We start from the raw sequence: 20234 nt of genomic DNA, 5'->3' as shown, positions 1-20234 counted from the left end.
GGTATTTTGCAGAACAATGAAGGGCCATTTAATGCCAGATAACTCTGACGTTTAGTGATTAGGGCTGGGAAACTGAGTGAATCAGGTTCCATTGAAGGTCCTTATATACTGGGCAAACTAACCTGGTACTTGAGTCACTCAGTTTCATAACCCTGATCACTAAATTTCTGAGTTGTTTGTGGTTGGGCAGTCGTTTGGTATTTTGCAAAATATGCCTGCTGCACACACATGGTAAAAAACAAGAGCTCTTGCCTTGAGGGACTGCATTACCAAAATGTGTTATGGCGGGCTACATCTAGAATTGTAAGCTCTTCACATATGTCAGCTCACAAACTTAACCAATATTATCTTACTCTTTGGGCAAGTTGATATTGCCTCAGAGGCGGGAGAGGTACTGAACAAAATTTTATACAGGGGGAGCTCTGTCCCATAGTCTAATCCCTTACCCTTTTATATACCATTTTGGACAGAAAAAGTACCGCTGTCTTCCCTTTCACATACCTAGCTTAGAACACTACATCCCTTAATAAATGCACTGTCGCGTTCCCAGTGTCGTAGACACGTGGCGTTAGGCACTGGAGATCGCCAGGTTAACCACAGTGAGGCACTAGGTGGCTAGCAAGATTCAATGGCGTTATTAAAATCAGTCTCGACTGACTATTTACAGCACTTGAGGTGAAAACTAGAAAGAAACATGTCATTTTTATGTCAAAAGAAACAAAAACTACGATTATGCTCCTTGTACGAAAAAAGAAGGAAAAACAAACTAAAAAATTTAAATTTAATTTTAATTTCTACAGTTGTAATAACTCCCAAAGTTCTCTGATAGCTCCTTACTGTGTGATAGACTCCTTACAACTGAGTAAACGTGCTTTAGGAAAAGACTAATCTAATGTATGCCTTCTGACGTAAAGGAAATAAAAGTGAATAAAGCTTTGTATGCCTAGCCAAAAAACGGATACGCGATGATCATGTAATGAAATAAAACAATGCTACAATTAAAAACAGTCCTTGAGTGTAACTAATTATTATTAATGTCATTGTCCACGGATAACGTAACATGTATCATCTGTAAAATATGAATAAATTACTAAACCAGAAGTTTTCTTGTTTTTTTCACTGCCAGGGGTGTCTACGAGTTCTAACCTTTAAAAAGTTGCAACATGTTAACTAAATTTTTGTCAATGTGTTTTTCTCTAAGTGATGGACTGCACTGTGTCACATATTTTGGAATCTTGATAAAGAGGAACAGCATGGCAACCTGCAGGACGATGTAATACACTCAGAAAAATAATGAGATCAGCAAGAAAAGGCAGCTCTGATGACAAGGTAAACAACTCTTCTATTTTTTTTACAGTAATATGTGTGACATACCATATTTACTTGATTGAATGAATTTTGTGCAAAAATCATGAGCCATATTTTGTGAGTATTTAATTTTGCAATTTTTGGGGCAAGGTAGAATTGGAGTATTTTAGATGTTGCGATTTGTCTATTCTTAATATGTAAAGGTAACTTTGACCTCACAACAGTAACGACAGAATTAATATTTTTATCATAAACAACAGCAAACAAAGACAATTTTTGTTATATTTTATGGATATGTATATATCTGGTATTGAATTTCTCAATTCTAATCTTTGCGAGTATTAGATTTTGCGAATATGGAATTTCATGATTTTTACAAATCGCAAAAATCGCAACATTTAATAGTTTTGCAAAATCAGGTAATAAATACAACCCTCAAATAAACATCTCACCCAATCAGCTGCAAATGTTGCTATCAACCAAAAGGACAATAAACACTTAATGACTTGTTGTGAGAGAATCAGTTGATATTCTTTCCTGAGAATCTCACGCCTCGTAAACATTGAGATTTTCAAAACAAAATTAACGATTTCCCGAGGGACCAGTCTTGAACTGAGTTGTTATATAGCCTATGAAGAAAAACTTTTTAGTCTACAAATTTATGAAAATACATCTTGCTAGCAGTTATCATTCACGGGTAACCGTGCGCCGTTACCCTCTGATGTCATAGATTTTGCAATGTTGCCTTCTCAGAGATTTTGGTGGGAAACAGTTTCATTGCTAGATTTCATGTGACCTCGAAGTACCCAATAAGAGCATCTGCTGTTGGGAAAAAATTTCCAACTATAGAACAACAGTTATTGTAACCATAACAGTGCTTCCCATTTACTCCAGATAAGATTTTACCTCTTAAAACTTTCTCTTGATGATTTACAATCTGTATAATTTTTGCCAACTGTGTAATGGTTTTCTTATATAATTATAATATTAATGTACATAATAATTTGTATTTGTATTTTTTTAAATTACAATCAAGCAAGGTCAAACGTAGCCCCCAAGATTCCATTAATGAATTCATTATTCGAAAGTGGAATCTGTTTGTTAGCTGTAGATGTCAGATTCAGCTCTGAAATTTCTACCAGCTCAGTTTTCTTGAATTTGATATAATTGTCTGCAAAACAATTTTATCCATTCAAAAATTTTTCAACCTGACTGAATACAAAGAGATTATTGAAAAAAAATTCCCTGTCCATTATGCATGCAGGAATACAGATTTGAATTTGATACCTGATTTTGGTTTCATTTTTAAAATAATCCTTCATTAAAGAAATCTTTGGGGGTATATGCTTGACCTGGCTTGACTGTAAAAAAAATCAAGTCAATGAAACAGTCAGTTATTCATTCATTCCATTAAACAAAGAGTGATTCTATCAAATGAGAAAATAACTGAATGTTAGAAGTAATCAGTACGTTAGTCAGTCTTGGCTAAAGGTAGTCAATCAAACAGTCATACAGTCAGTCAGTCAGTTAATCATTCAATCATTCAATCATTCAGTCAATTAAAGGAGGGCTCATAATGTTATTTATCTAAAAGTGAAGTTGTTCAACTGAAAACAAATCTCGAGTTACATTTAACAAACAATTGAAACTTCACAACAAAGTGACAAAACAAAATAATAGACTTACAGATTATTGTCACCTGAGGTGAAAAAGGTTAATAAACAGCATAACAGTGACACAAGCAATTCTTGCTTTCACAGACAACTCTCAATCCTTTTACAGTTTGATTGCATGGCTTAACATATCCCACAGTTCCAACAGCCATGATACTCAGATGACACAATGTTTTAAGCCTACATCCCAGCTTCTAAATGAGAAGTGTTTACTCAAAGGATTAAAACAGTAGAAAGAACATCATCAAACATTATATCAAGGCCTATTGTAAAGAGAGAGAGATTTCAAGTTTTTGACCAAAATGATGGGTTAACCTGTTTTAGAAAAATGCAAATTGTTCGATTACTTTTAAATAACATTTTCATAGTGTAGAAAGCATTGTTTTCTATCTAGAACATCATCAAACATTATATGAGGGGGAGGAAACTTATTTTTGTGAAGCTGTGATCTACAATTTTTGGTGTCCGTGAATAGTGAATAGTACTGAAAAACTGTTCTGTGAATAGCGATTGAAGTGTCCTCTGTGAACGTGAACTGCCAAAAACCTCTATACTGTAGTCATACATTGAAGATAAATTGAAGAAATTAAATCATTAATTTGGCCAAATGATCTTAACTAGCATCTGGTGGCTTGATTTAACTTCACTTTTGAGGCTTTTGATGTAACTTCACTCTTCAGTGCACTCAGACCCACCTACAGCTGGCTACACTAGGGAATTTATAGCCATGCAGAGATCACGCAAACACATGACGGAGATCAAATTCACTATTTGTTTTGTGACTCCTGAAATGCAAAATTGTTGTTTGTAAACTCATGATAAGACCCCTGCTTGTCCCCTCCTCTTATATCTACAGTGTAGGCCTATTTTGACCAAAATAGTGTTTTTTATTAACGCCTTTAAATTTACATTTTTATAGTCTGTGGAGCCTTGTTTTATAGCTAGAAGATCATTAATCATCATATCTAGACCTCAATTTTAAAGAAAAACAAACTTGGCAGAAATTTCAAAGCTTTGACGAAAATGATGGGTTAAGCCCGTCGGAAAAATGTAAATTGTTTGATTAGTTTAATAATAATTAAAATAATAATAATTAAAAATTTATAACGCGCCTTTTCCATGTAAATATGATCAAAAGCACGTGACAACTCGTAAATGTTAAAGGAAAATAAAAACTAAAATGAGCAAAATAATTAAGGCTAAGAATAAACAACGCTAAAAATTAAATAAAGATAAAAAAAACACTAAATATATTACATAGTAGGTAAAAAAAATTACATATCAAAAGCTAGTCTAAAAAGATGCATTTTTAGTAAAGATTTAAAACGTTCAAAATTGTCCTCAAGACGGATGTGAAGGGGCAGATTGTTACATAAATTAGGGCAGCAGATGAAAAAGCACGATCCCCTAAAGTCTTTTTCAGTTTTAAACTAGGATACTTTAAGATAAGACCGCTAGCTGAACGGAGATTATAGCGCGGCTGTTCTTTGATAGCAATCAAATCGATCAAGTAACCAGGTGCATGACCGTAGATAGCTTTAAAAGTAAAAAGAAGTATTTTAAAATCAATACGAAATTTGACAGGAAGCCAATGTAACGCACATAGTACTGGTGTTATGTGACTGTAGCGAGGGACATTAGATATAAGTCGAGCAGCTGCATTCTGCAAGTGTTGCAGTTTAAGTAGATGAGCAGAGGGTAAACCAAATAGAAGGCTGTTGCAGTAATCTATACGACCAATGATAAAAGCATGGACCAAAGTTCGTGCAGACTCCTGGGACAGATATTTTCGGATACGCCGAATATTGTGTAAATGGAAAAAACCCAGATTTACAAGTTTTTTGGATCTGTTCCTGGAGATTCAAGTTAGAATCAAACCATGTCCCTAAATTTCTTGCCACAGTGACAGGAACAACGTCAATGCTTCCTACAGTAAGGCAATCAATATTTACTTTGGAAAGTTGTTGTTTTGTACCAATCAACATGAACTCAGTGTTGTCATCATTAAGTTTGAGCTTATCCGTAAGCATCCACGTACGAATGTCCGATATACAGCGTTCCATGGCAATGACCGCATCAGTCTGATTAGTAGCCGTGTCAGGACTAAATGACAGGTAAAGCTGAGTGTCATCAGCATAGGCATGTGCTTCAGGTAGATGGCATTTGATGACTTCAAACAGTTTGCTGGAATAAATGGTAAACAACAATGGCCCCAGACACGATCCTTGTGGAACGCCATAAGGAAGGTTAAAACTGTCAGATGTAAAGCCATTTAGCGAGACTCGTTTCGACCTGTTGTTAAGATAAGACGTAAACCAATTAAGGGCGGTGCCATTTATGCCAATACTTGACTTAAGACGAGCAAGCAGGATATTGTGGTCAACAGTGTCAAACGCTGCGCTTAAATCTAGGAGAACTAGAAGGGTTACATGCTTGCAATTCATATTCATGAGAATGTCATTTTTTTAAAATGACATTTTTAGTTGAGCTTGCTTTAGCATAGTGACACTCTAAAATGCAGGTGTTTCCATTTTTTTTTCTTTGTTGGTGGGCACCAATTAGGGACTTGTCAGAAATTAGCAAGGGGGGAGGGGGGTGGAAACAGAGGGAGGGTCACAACTTTTTGAGACTCAGAAAAGTGAGGGGTCCTGAAAAATGGGCTGTTAAAAGGGGGAGGGACATGCAAATATATGCCGGTGATCATGTAGAGGCTCACCCACAGAAAAAAAGGGAAGTTCTGTATTTGGTAAAAAAACTTGGGAGAAATAGGAGAGTCGAGTGATCAGCTGTCAGAATTAGAGTCGGACTCTTAATGCTGTCATCTAAAATGTACGTATATAGCATGAATGAATGAATGAATGAATGAATGATTTATTTAATGTTGAAGACGTGGGAAGTGTTTGCACAATCTTCCGAGCCAGAGGCTCATGTTAAAAATGCTCGACAAACTAAAAAATACAAAACAAGATAAAATGTGAATTATGCATATACAAATATTAAGAAAAACCTAAGAACATCATAATTTTGGGAAAAGTTTTGTAAGAAACTATTTTCTGGAAAAAAAAACCTAAAGAAAAACTAAGAACATGCATTAAAAATAGTTTAAAACGGACTAATCATTAAAAACTGATTAAAATATTAAAAAATATAATTAGATATGATTATATATATACAAAAATCCCAAGAGTATGTAAAAATGTAAAAATAGATAAAGTTATATACAGTTCATACACTTGCGCCCTGTGAAATAGCATTACAAAGAACAGATTAGAAATATATTTTGAGTTTTCATAATACTGATGCACCCAAGTGTATTGCAAGAACTAGATTTTATCATTTACACAAGAGGGGGAGGGTCATGGTATTTTAGGCCAAGCTCAAGGGGAGGGTTAGCAAATTTCACTCCCATTGCAGGGATGGGTCACCGCATTTCCGAACCCAAATTTAAAATCCCCCCCCCCTCCCCCGCTGCTAATTTCTGACAAGTCCCTTAGGAGGCCATGCTCCCAGGAGTTTCCAGCGGAGACCGTGGAAACTGGGATGAGAATCATGACGGCTTTCATTGTATGCAAATGAGTCTTGTGATGAGCATGCAGCTTATTTTTGGTGATGACTGAAATGATGCATTTGAGTGGATCACGTTTTTTGCTGTTTGGCAATGATGTAATTTTCCCCTATTCGAGGCCCTTGATTTTCGTGTAATTATACACTCCTATTAAAAAGTAAATACCTCGATGAGGAAATATTATAGCAGGGAAATCCAGGGAAATCCTGTGGTGTATTGAGGCATTACCAATCTCAGAATATTGTCACAATTACTGGAACTCTACAGTTAAATAGATTCACTATTAATAGATACATTGAGATGTGACATCGCGTTGTCATTTGTAAATACTTGAGATACGGTATCAATGATTTAACCTTCGACTACTACTAGAAGCAACTTCAACTACCTGTCTGACGTTACGTATGTGTCATGGATGTGTTTATATGGGTAGCTGTGTACTACTACTACTAATAATAATGAGTCTTTATTTCATCAAAAGATAAAACTGCATATCTTATGTTACAATAATACGGAAGATAAAAAAGTATGATAAAAATATCTACATATACATATACATTAAAAAAAGTGTGTCATTACAATAAATGGAGCTTAAAAATCGACCTATTTACAAAGGTGTTCATAAAACGCTCTGTATTAATTTTCGGGCATGCACAGCCTTTTTTCCTAAGATTATGTACATAAGTCTTCTGGATAGGAATGATATCTTTCAGTGGGTGGCAATCCGTTGATATTAATTTCTTTAAAATGTTTCGGTCTTGTTTATTTAAAAGGTTCTTGATAAAAACTGGAAGTGAAATAAAACGGCGTTTATGGCATTGGTCTAAAAAATTTTGTATAACCATAAGATCGGACTCTGATGCCCCATAGACTGAAAGTGCATAGCTAAAATTCGGTAAAACAATAGATATAAAAAGGTGATCTATCTCTGCCCGAGAGTAGTGTTCCTTTCTTAGTGTTTGTAGGACGTGTAAACACTTTTTTGCTTTGACAAGCTTGGTTCCTCCGTCACTCTGTAGAGTTACTCCTAGTAGAACGAAGCTATTACGTTGAGGAATATTGTTAATTGGAGAGTAGAGTACATTGTGATTTTTTTTTCTACCAACCAGCTCTTTACATTTACAAGGGTTGCAGACTATTTTATTGTCTTTACACCAGGTTAAGAACTGTTCTACTAAGTCGGCAGACGGGTCGCGATTCCTAGTGATAGGTGAAACTATAGTAAAATCATCTGCATATTTAAGAAGAACAGGGCAACCATTAAAGAAAATCTCCAAGTCATTCAAAAATATATTAAAAAGATATGGTCCACCTACACTACCTTGTGTGGTTCCTCTATTGACAGATTTCCAATGTCCTAAAAAATTATAGCAAACAACAGGTTGTTAGGGGTAACTGTTTCAGTTTGGCAGACAAAATAGTGTGGTTCACAAAATCGAAGGCCTTACTGAAGTCCATAGTAAAAATTCGCACTCCGCTACAGTCACTACTGTCTAAATACTTGTATGTCTGGTGCTGGATAGCGAGCAAAGCATTTGTGCAATTACCTGCAATTACCCGTACTTAACTATCACGCACTCTACTTGCAGCACTTCATGTCGATCCATATCCATAGAATAGAAATCCCATATCAAGCTTTTCCGGAATGGAACCTGAAAGCGTTGATTACTTTAGAACAAGTGAATACTTCAGTGGTCAAAAAAAAGAATGATCTTAATGAGCAAAACTCTGGAGGTTTACTGGAGGACTAGGATCGGGGATCAGGGATTGGGGATCAGGTAAAAAAACTTGATATACAATAAATTTTAAATAAATCGTGGATCATGGTGATGTCATTGTGGGCCACAGACTGTAGATAAATTTCACAGGACATAACCCTGTTTGCTGTACTGAGTACTAAATTTAAGTAAACTACTCCAAGTCTGACTGAGTCAGTGAACGTCTTGACAAGAAAGTCAAATTTTCGTGGAAAATGAAATGCTTTATCCTAGTGATATTGTGATAATGCATGCTGTGTACAGCTCTAAAAATTGTACTCTGAGATCACATAAAATCAGTTGTATGGAGATATCAAAAACGGATACTAAGCCGCTATGGAAGATGTTATTACTTTCATGCAATTTTGATGTCTTATAAAACACACAACAAATTCAACTGGAATAGGCACAAACTGAATTAACTGTCTGTCATAATAAGGTCCTGCTAAACTTACACATTTTTCCTATACTGAACAAAAACTGTACTGAGCCTTATCGTGGTCTGTTACATAGAAGCTATATATACATTTATACTGATAAAAATTGTCTTTCACTTTTTTGAGTGTAAAATAATCTCTGAAAGAGTTCTCCTCACTGGAGCAATATCAATATGTAAAAGGTTTTCAAAGGTTTCACACCGGTGTGAAACTAAGATGTGTGGCCTGTCTCTCCTTGCAATTTTTACGTTTTGAGTATTTACATTATGAAATATAACACTCGTTTTGTATTCCAAATGAAAAAGTAGTATAACAGCACCAGCGCCTTTGACAACAAAACTTATCTCCAAGCCCCATGGGCTCAATGCTACTAAGAGTGTTCTTGTTATAGTATAGAAAGCATTGTTTTCTATTTAGAACATCATCAAACATTATATCTAGGTCAGTTTTGAAGAAAAGCAAACTGGTAAGAACTTTCAAAATTTTGACTAAAATCATGGGTTAACCCCTATGGACAAACAGCATAATAAATTATCCTCTAGGTTCATTTAAAAGAAAAACAAAATAATTCAAAAGAAATTTCAAATTTTTGACCAAAATAATGGGTCAACCCCTTTGGAAAAATGCAAATTTTTTGACCATATGTTAAAATGACATTAAATGCCTACAGTGTATTCTTACACTATAAGCACATATTTTGATTCAGAACAGTGACTATTGTCCTTGAGAGATTTCTACAGACTCCATTAGAACTATCTTGTGTACAACAAGGTTTCCTTCTTCACTGTAAGACTTTTCCTCATGATGTGAGACCATGATGACGGCCTGCATAAATCTTGGCAGTCAGACCAAGAGGCCAAGATGATCTAGGGCATCTCTCATCTAAAACTAGGATTATGTCGCCAACAAGGAAACTCCTCGAACGATTCAGTCACTTCTGTCTGATAGCCTGTAGTTGTGGCAGGTACTTGCAAGTCCACTGACGCCAGATTGCTGCGGAGAGATATCAAACCTTTCACCACCTCTTATAGTAGTGCATGTCTTCTTTGTGGAAATAAACCAGGGATTAAAGTCATGGTTCTGACCAAAGAGTAAATGATTTGGTATAAGTGCTCTGCAATCACTAGGGTCATTTAAAGATTTTTTTATCAGCCTGCTTTTCACAATCAGTTCAACTTCACACATAAGTGTTGATAATCTCTAGCGCATCATCCAACTCTTGTAAGGCTGTGGAATGATGAAAATTGTAATGTTTTTTCATTCAGTGGGCAAGGTCATAGAATTCTGAGGACACATTTTAGTGCTTCCCCTCAAAGCAGAATATTGGAAGAACAAAGGATACTGAGAAAAGTGAAAGGGTGCCATCCCCTCTCTTCTCTCTCTGCACCCAATCATCCCCTGCATGCTTTCTTTTCACCTCTTCCCAGCCTTTTAACCTTCAGTCACATTGATAGAAATGTTTGGTAGCCCCCCAAAACACATGTCAGGAAAAAATCATGACCCCCCTCCCCATGATAAAAAAGTAGCCATAGCACCACGTTTACATAAATTTTGAGCTCCCCTTAAATGAAACAGTCCATAAACTATTTAAAATAAACAGTTAGCCAGTCAATAATCAATCACAAAGTGAGTCAGTCTATCAGTCCACCTTTCAACCATTCAAACAGTGAGCCAGTCAGTTAATCAGTCATTCAGTAATTCATCAGTCTATCAATTATTCAAACAGTTTGCTCGTCAGTTAAACAATTAATCAATCAATCAATCAGTTATTTAGTCAGCCATTCAGTCAGTCAATTAGCCAGTCTATAACTGCAGAAAATTTTCGAACCCAATGCAAAGATAGTTTTAACCAAGATATTTCAATGTTATCCTAATGTCTTGTCTCATAGTCAAATGTTAAAGTCAGTTATTGGTTGCATGAGGATTGTAAATCATGTGACCATTTTAATGCACTGTACATTGGCACTAGGTCCAGGCCTCTATCATTGTTAAGTGTTGGGCTAAATTCTTTGAACGATAGTCTCTAATGAAGTCCAACTCTTAGCAGGAATCCAGGAGGCCTGGACCTATCAACTATATTAAGATTGTCTTGAATTCATAAAAATGGTTTGTTTGTCATTATGTTGATAGAAAAAAGAAAAATCTTCTTGGGATCCACGTTCAACACACATTTGTTTAAGCGATTCACAAAACTACAGTTTCATCTTATGACCTCAGTGGTTTTCCACACAATATTTGTTAGGAACTGTTTGTTTGTCGCAAAGAAACAAATAAAATGTTCAGTCTGTATTTAATAGCCATAGTTGTTTTTAGCAACATATTATACTTTAGAGACTGAGTGTAAAATCCTCTGGGTTAATATCAACATACAGTACATGTAGTGGGGTGTAAGACCTTGTAAGTTTGTGCCTTTTATAACCCGAATGAAGGAAACACCATACATTCTGTATCCCTAGTGATATGTGTTCTCCTACCTGGGAAACACATACATTAGTCCCTAGTGATATGTGTCCTCTGCCTAAGAAACACATATCCCTAGTGATATATGCTCCCCTACCTAGGAAACACATATCCCTAGTGAAATGTGTTCCCCTACCTGGGAAACACATATCCCTAGTGATATGTGTTCCCCTACCCAGGAAACACGTATCCCTAGTGATATGTGTTCCCCTACCCAGGAAACACATGTCCCTAGTCATATGTCATCCCGTACCTGGCAAACACATATCCCTGGTGATATTTGTTCCCCTACCTTGGAAACCCAAAACCCTAGTGCTATGTGCTCCCCTACCTGGGAAACACATATCCCTAGTGATCCCCTACCCAGGAAACTCATATCCTTTGTGATATGTGTTCCCATACCTGGGAAACACATATCCCTAGTGATATGTGTTCCCCTACCTTGGAAACCAAAAACCCTAGTGATATGTGTTCCCCTACCTGGGAAACACATATCCCTAGTGATATGTGTTCCCCTACCAAGGAAACACATATCCCTAGTGATATGTGTTCCCCTACCTGGGAAACACATATCCCTAGTGATATGTGTTCCCCTACCCAGGAAACACATATCCCTAGTTATATGTGTTCCCCTACCTTGGAAACCCAAAACCCTAGTGATGTGTGTTCCCCTACCTGGGAAACACATATCCAGCTAGTGATGTGTGTTCCTCTACCTGGGAAACACATATCCCTAGTGATATGTGTTCCCCTACCCAGGAAACACATATCCCTAGTGATATGTGTTCCCCTACCTGGGATAGACATATCCCTAGTGATATTTGTTCCCCTACCTGGGAAACACATATCCCTAGTGATATGTGTTCCCCTACCTGGGATGGACATATCCCTAGTGATATGTGTTCCCCTACCTTGGAAACCCAAAACCCTAGTGATATGTGTTCCCCTACCTGGGAAACACATATCCAGCTAGTGATGTGTGTTCCCCTACCTGGGAAACACATATCCCTAGTGATATGTGTTCCCCTACCCAGGCAACACATATCCAGCTAGTGATATGTGTTCCCCTACCTGGGATAGACATATCCCTGGTGATATGTGTTTCCCTACCTGGAAAACACATATCCAGCAAGTGATGTGTGTTCCCCTACCTGGGAAACATATGTCCCTAGTGATATGTGTTTTCCTACCCAGGAAACACATATCCCTAGTGATATGTGTTTCCCTACCTGGGAAACACATATCCAGCTAGTGATGTGTGTTCCCCTACCTGGGAAACACATGTCCCTAGTGATATGTGTTTTCCTACCCAGGAAACACATATCCCTAGTGAAATGTGTTCCCCTACCTGGGAAACACATATCTCTAGTGATATGTGTTCCCCTACCTGAGAAACACATATCTAGCTAGTGATGTGTGTTCCCCTACCTGGGAAACACATATCCCTAGTGATATGTGTTCCCCTACCCAGGAAACACATATCCCTAGTGATATGTGTTCCCCTACCTGGGATAGACATATCCCTAGTGATATGTGTTCCCCTACTTGGGAAACACATATCCCTAGTGATATGTGTTCCCCTACCCAGGAAACACATATCCCTAGTGATGTGTGTTCTCCTTCTCAGGAAACACATATCCCTAGTGATATGTGTTCCCCTACCTGGTATGGACATATCCCTAGTGATATATGTTCCCCTACCTTGGAAACCCAAAACCCTAGTGATATGTGTTCCCCTACCTGGGAAACACATATCCTGCTAGTGATGTGTGTTCCCCTACCTGGGAAACACATATCCCTAGTGATATGTGTTCCCCTACCAAGGAAACACATATCCCTCGTGATATGTGTTCCCCTACCTGGGATAGACATATCCCCGGTGATATGTGTTTCCCTACCTGGGAAACACATATCCAGCTAGTGATGTGTGTTCCCCTACCTGGGAAACACATATCCCTAGTGATATGTGTTCCCCTACCCAGGAAACACATATCCCTAGTGATATGTGTTCCCCTTGGGATAGACATATCGTTGGTGATATGTGTTCCCCTACATGGGAAACACATATCTCTAGTGATATGTGTTCCCCTTCCCAGGAATCACGTATCCGTAGTGATATGTGTTTCCGTACCTGGGAAAGACATATCCCTAGTGATATGTGTTCCCCTACCTTGGAAATCCAAAACCCTAGTGATATGTGTTCCCCTACCTGGGAAACATATCCCCAGGGATATTTTTTCCCCTACCTGGGAAACACATATCCAGCTAGTGATGTGTGTTCCCCTACCTGGGAAACACATGTCCTTAGTGATATTTGTTCTTCTACCTGGGAAACACAAAGCCCTAGTGATATATTTTTCCCTACCCAGGAAACACGTATCCCTAGTGATATGTTTAACAGATACAGGGGTGTAAGTTTAGAAAACTTTGAGAGGTCACTCCAACAGATTGGTGGCTATACCTCATCACATAATTATCTGGATGAAACATAAACTTCCCTGGATTTGACTGGAAGTACAATTCCTTTTTTCCAGTGTATCCTTTCCCTGAGCTAACCTGAAAATTTGCTGATTGTCTTGACAATCATGGCTTAGTTTAACTTATAACCAATCTTTCGTGGGGGTAATTAATGTCTTAGACTTGTTGTTAACTAATGACAGTCTTATCGTGAAGAGTCAAGTCAACCGAGGTATTAGTGATCATGATGCTGCGTTTGTTGAGGGTGTAAATATCAAAACAACACTCACCAACCAAAAACGCAGGATGGTTGCCTTTTATAGAAAAACAGACTGGGATGCCTTAAAGAACACGTGTAGACTCTTTCGTGCATTCTATTGCCTGTGATCGGTCAGTAAATGATAATTTGTCGTCTAGTTTTTCAAAACCAGTTTTGCATCAGTGTGCAAGACAACTGCTGTTAGCCTTAATCTATTCTTTAAATGCAATGAAATGTGTTAAAGTTGGGAAAGTTCTAACAGAAGTTGAAACATGTTAATTTAGTTTTTGTCAATCTGATTTTCTTTCAGTAATGGACTGCTTTGTGTCACAGTTTTTGGAATCTTGATGAATAGGAATAGCATGGTAACCTGAGAGACAATGTAATACGATCAGATAACAAGATCAGCAAGAAGAAGCAGCCCTAGGCACAAGGTAAAAAAACTCTTTAATTGTTTTTTTCTTTTACAGTAATACAGTGTATTTACCAGTATGTGTGAAATACCATATTTATTTGATTCAGGTGACACCAACTTAATTATAAGCAAATTTTAGTATTTTTCTAACTTGTTTGCGTCACGTCAACTTATTTATCAGATAATTCTTTATTTGTTATATAATGTTATTACATACTCACAAACATGTAGATTGTTATTGTTTGAATGGTTTTTAATTGACAAACTGACACTTTGATTATTTAACTGACTGTCTAACAGTTTAAATGGTTGACTGATAATCAAATTCCCTCCTCCCCGGGACGGCAAAGGTGTCAAATGCCTGGGGTATGCCGGGGGGGGGAGGTTGAAGGATAGATTTGACTGATACAATGTAGATACATGTAGCTGAGATAAACAGTTTCCCCTTAAGCGAAAACTCTATTTCGGATTTTGATTGTTGTTTGAGAGAGTTTGTAATGTCAGTTGTGGAATGAGCGTAGAATGTGCTTAATGTCAGTTGTGGAATGTGTGTGGATTTGGATTGCTACCACCCCAAATGTTTGGTTGCTACAACTTCTTTCCCTGGGAATATACTTCAGAGACTGAGTGTGAAATCCGCTGTACGTGTAGTGGGGTGTAAGACCTTGTAAGTTTGTGCCTTTTATAACCTGAATGAAGGAGACGCCATAAGTTTACAAAATTTTGAGAGATCACTCCAACAAATTGGTGGCTATACCTCATCACATAATTTTCTGGATACCAAGAGACATAAACTTCCCTGGATTTGATTGGAAGCACAATTGCCTATTTCCAATGTGTCGTTTCCCAGACCTAACCTGAAAACTGGGTGATTGTCTTGACGGTCATGGCTTAGTCTAACTTATAACCAATCTTGCATGTGTGTAATTAATGTCTTAGACTTTTTTTATGACTAACAACAGTCTTATCATCAAGACTCAAGTCATCCGTATGGTATGGAGTTATTAGGTATTAGTGATCATGATGGTGTGTTTGTTGAGGGTATAAATATCACCGCAACAGTCAACAAACAAAAACGCAGGATGGTTGCCTTGTATGGAAAAACAGACTCAGATGCCTTAAAGAACATATGTAGACTCTGTCGTGCACTCTACTCCCTGTGATCTGTCAATAAATGATTATTTGTGGTCTAGTTAATTCCTGGCCAATAATAATAATAATAAACGGAATTCGATGGGGTGTGAACCTTATCTTTTGCTGCTGGTAATGCGGACAATGAATTTCATTCTTTTGCCGAAGAGATCGTTGTCGCGCTGGAGGAAGTTAAAAGGCGTTCTTCTGCAGAGACTGCTCCATGAGAAAATACAATAATATCCCCCCCTTCTGCCAGAAATACGCAGGGAAGAAACATGTCACGTTTGCGGCGTGAAAATGCGATCTACCCGTAACCCCTTGTGAAGTTGTCATGTTTTGTCCAAAATGCGGCTTAAGAAAAGAGATTTTTTCACAAGCCCTGCTGAGAATAAAATAAAAAACCCAAAAGATTATTTTTTCGCTGGAAAAAACGTTTTTACAACTTTAAGGATTTATTCTTAAAGTGATGTTGATTGAGCAGGTTGTTGTGGTTTACAACGCTGTAAATAAATTTGCCGGTTCTGACCAAAAAATAGAATATACCGCCGGTAGCTTTTACATTCCAACAATTGATTTTGCCACTTCTAGCGAAACATTCCGATGGCGATTTTATTTGGCAATCTTTTCTGAAACATCACAACCTGCTAAATTAAAAAAATATACATATTGCGTGACACATCACAAAAAATAGCAAAAAACCCTGACAAGGAGGCAGCTCTGGAGGCCATTTTCCCATTTATCCTCTGGGACAGAGGTTCCAAATGCCGTTTCACCTCTGGCAGTGAGGGTTCCCATTTAACCTCTGGGACCGAGTTATTGTTCGAGCACCTCCAGTACTTGCTGGGCCGGAGTTTGGGACCATCAGCAAGCTCGACAGTCCCCCCCGTAAGTTGTCCTACCGCACGGGTTAGTCAAGCAGGCTTCAGAGAGTTGGCCTTTCTCTCACCGCCCTATAACCCCACCGGCACATCCGCCATCGGATATATCCAACCTAACTTTGCCATAGAAAAACCGACCTATATATTTAGATGGAAACCTCATTTCACGCACTTATGGTACGGTTCTTCACAGACGCATGCGTTTTTGCCCCCAAGAAATTGTTTGGACTTTTCGTTGATTCATACACAACATCCCCGTTCAGTTCAGCCATGAAAAATATGGCTGTCTTTTGTAAAAGTTGTTTTTCTTCAAAATCTCGGCTAGCCCAGCGTCCCACAAACGCACCTTAGAGAGGTGCTCAATATGTTACATGTATAAGATTAAATTTGCTATTAACTGTGCATGCCATTGGAGACTTCGTAGGATGCATTTTCGACCCTTCGACGACTTAAGAAACATCTAGGACAAACCATGAACATAAATCAAGATCAACTTCTGCACGTCAAAACTTTGATAATGAAGGAACTGGAGACTGTTAAGGTTACAAGCAAACAAACAGGTTTTTGTTCCACACAACTATGCAAACGACATTCTGGGAAATTTGAGTAGAGGTATACGCTTTGCGTGGTATACGATAAGCCTCCCCCGCCGGCCCCTTACGTTTGAAAATGCTCCGCTGCCTCTTAACTGGGTCCTAAGAATCATTTGTATTCGTAAACTAAAAGAAAAAACGTAAAAAGGTCTGGAGATTCAGCCGAGAACTGCCGATTCTTTGCAGCAGGCCTCTGGTGTCATCTTCTTCAGGAGCGTTCAGTGAATGCTTTTTTGGTAATGCAATTTAATAGTCAAAGATTTCTCGTTGTAGAAATTGTACCTCGTAAAATCTCGCTGTCGAGAAGACCATGAAATAAATGGAGTTGTGTAAACTCGTCAAGTCAGACCATTTTGTTGTAAAGTTTAATAATTATTTTTTCTCATTTAGTTTCCCTGCTTCCTTCACATTTATAGGAAGCTTGCTTCTTCACTAGCTATTGTTCAATAGCACAAAAAGGCGAGGAAACAATCATTGGTGATTTATTTCTAGGATATATTCAGTTTTAATTATTTTTGATGAAGAGGACACGTTTTTTGTGTCTATGAAAATCGAGTCTGATTTGAGGAGCTGCAACTGCTGAAAAGAACTGAAAGAAGTTCACAGTAGCATCAATTTTAGACGCATTTTTCGTTCCCTGCGTTCCCTTTCCGCCATGAGACAGAGAAAACAACAAAGTTACATAAGTCAGAAAATAGTGAACATTGTTTAACTATACGCAAAAGAATACCAGTAAAATGTACCACAAACGTCTAGTTACACATTCTTTTATGGAGCAACCGTTTTTAAGTTCAGAAAGAGCCTTGTGTTGAAGATCTTTTCTTGGTGTTACTATTTTTTTTTGTCGATTCGACAGAATACCGATAAAATAAGTCAAAGTCTTTTAGTTACACATCTCTAAATGTGGCCCTTCGTTGAAGATCTTTTACCGTAGTGTTTTCGTCGTTTTTATTGTATTGCGCGGTTTGGTTATTTATGCTTTCTTCTTGCGCTTGTATATAAACATCTTTCTTCTTGACTTGATAGTAAACGGCTCTAACACATGATGTGTAACTTACGACTTATAATCGGCTTCTTGAACCACAAGCGACCTTCCAACTGGTGATCTTTGTTCCGGGGTTTTAAATAGCTATGGAGACTTTTGTCAACCCGTGCAACAATACTGGGGCCAATTGTGTGAACAGTACTACGAGGAAAAATTGGGGCATATGGTGTAAGTGTTGCATAGCTTTGGGGCAGCAAAACGTTTGGCTGAACATTTCCTATCGGTATTGATTTTGTTAAAAATGATGATTGTTCGGATGAGGCAGGACAACAGTGCGCTGGGCACATGTTGTCACAGTGAATTGCGCATTGCGATGGACAGATAGTAGGTGACTGTGTCAAAAAATTAGGAGGATAGCACTCTTGACAACAATGTTGTTGGCATGGCGAAATGCAGCTCACAGAGCAACTGCTTGGACATGAGCTTGGCATCGACGGAGACACCTTACAACAAAAAATGGGCACAATGGTAGGCAATTGGAACTACAAATAGTTGGACATAATTCTTGTATTGATTGCGACTGTTCCATATAGTAGAAACTTGTTGAGACGCACAGCAGTGTGCGGGACAAGACGATTGGCACATTTTCTGGCAATGTGCAGACAGGTTGAGGGCAGAACAAATTTGCATGAATTTGCAGTAAAATTTGGGACACGTAAGAAGACAGTAGGCCAATTATACGAGGAAAAATAAGACGCGTCTTACGTGAGACGGGTCTTAAATATGACACAAACTTTCTGTATAAACGGAATATTTCATCTAAAATAAGACGCGTCTTATTTTAGAACAGCCCGTAACACCTGTTCTTAGATAAGACTTGTCTCAGCTAAGACGTGAAAAACTTCGTATAAATGACCTTCGTATCTGACATAAGACTTGAATGCATAGTACACATGCATTAATTTTTGGCGGGAAAACATGATGCCGTAACTTTGAAAGGCGCACCATGTTGGATTGCCGTTGCGACGGGTATCATTTACATAAAAACGAGTCAAGAACAGAAATATGACATGAACCATTTATACGAGCTGTTTTGCTCTAATAACTGGTGCAGTTCGCATCTTATTTTTCCTCGTTAAAATGGCCCCTAATGTGACTGAGAAACTGGATTACACGCTGGTTGCATCAGGACAGCGGCTGGTGTTAGCTGTTGTGAACAGCAGTGACTGGGACACAGATGATCACATGCAGTCTTGCAATGGCTTGGACAAAGAGATACGGAAAATGAAGAAACTTTACAACAGTGCGTGGGGCATAATAATTCATGACAGGTATATACCATTCAGAAGGACATATCGGCAGAGTTGACACAGTAGGAAGACTGCAGCAATGATCAGGGCACCCTGTTCCACAACTAAAGCTACAATGACCTGGGCAAGTGCTTCATGGGACTCAGGAACTTTATAGCAGTGATCCGGGCACATTGCCCAGGGGGATCCCATTTGAAAGGGGCAGGGATGCTCTGAAGGTTCCCAATTAGAATTGAAACCCAATGTAGGAACTTTAAGTTCTAGTTAACCTTAACCAAAAATGAAAACAAATTATCCGACATTTCTGTTTACAGCAAAACAAATCTAGTGAAATCCCTCGTGCTCTCCAAACTGGTATTTATCTGCAGTGTAATGGAAACTCCAAAACTTTTTGTTGATGAAGTAAACAAAATAGTGTTAGATTTTATTTGGGGCCACAAACCACCCGAGGTAAAATACACTATGCTCATCAAAACAAGGCAAGAGGGAGGCTTAGAGATGAAAGACTTTGCTCTATTTAACAAGGCTTTAAAGTAAAATTGGGTTAAGCGACTTTGCTCAAACTCAGACGCTCCATGGCAGTACATCCCGAAGTCCCTCCTAGCGAATGTTGGGGGCCCAGAGCTTTTCAAATGTAACTATGACATCGGTCACCTTAATCTAAGCAAATGCCTTCCAGCTTTTTATCACGAAATAATCACATTTTGGCAAGACGTAATGGCTTCTAACCCAAAAAGCAAAAATGATGTTCTTGAACAGATAGTTTGGAATAATAAGTTTATTAAGTCTGATAAGAAATCTATGTACTTGCAGCATTGGTGTTACGCAGGAATTCTCAAAATTAACGACCTCTTTGATGCACAGCAAAACTGCTCTCCGTCCTTTGACTCTTTTCGTAATGAATTTAACGTAAGATGTAATTTCTTACAGTACTTTAGCCTTGTTAACACCATCCCTCAAAGTTGGAAAAAACTCCTTAATTGCTCCCTCAAACAAAGCTTAA

At 38.0% G+C, this 20234-nt stretch overlaps 2 protein-coding genes across 2 annotated transcripts in view; both read right to left on the bottom strand.

Moving 5' to 3' along the window:
- LOC140930305 (uncharacterized) overlaps positions 1–20234 on the bottom strand; it is a 280280-nt gene that overhangs the window by 154205 nt on the left and 105841 nt on the right. The window lies entirely within an intron of this gene.
- Positions 4661–5425, bottom strand: LOC140931496 (uncharacterized). The gene has a single exon (XM_073381305.1). The coding sequence runs from the start codon at positions 5423–5425 to the stop codon at positions 4661–4663; it is 765 nt and encodes a 254-aa protein (XP_073237406.1).

Source organism: Porites lutea, chromosome 3 (genome assembly GCF_958299795.1).
Source record: "Porites lutea chromosome 3, jaPorLute2.1, whole genome shotgun sequence".
Classification (NCBI taxonomy): domain Eukaryota; kingdom Metazoa; phylum Cnidaria; class Anthozoa; order Scleractinia; family Poritidae; genus Porites; species Porites lutea.
This window is presented reverse-complemented; position numbering and strand designations above follow the sequence as displayed.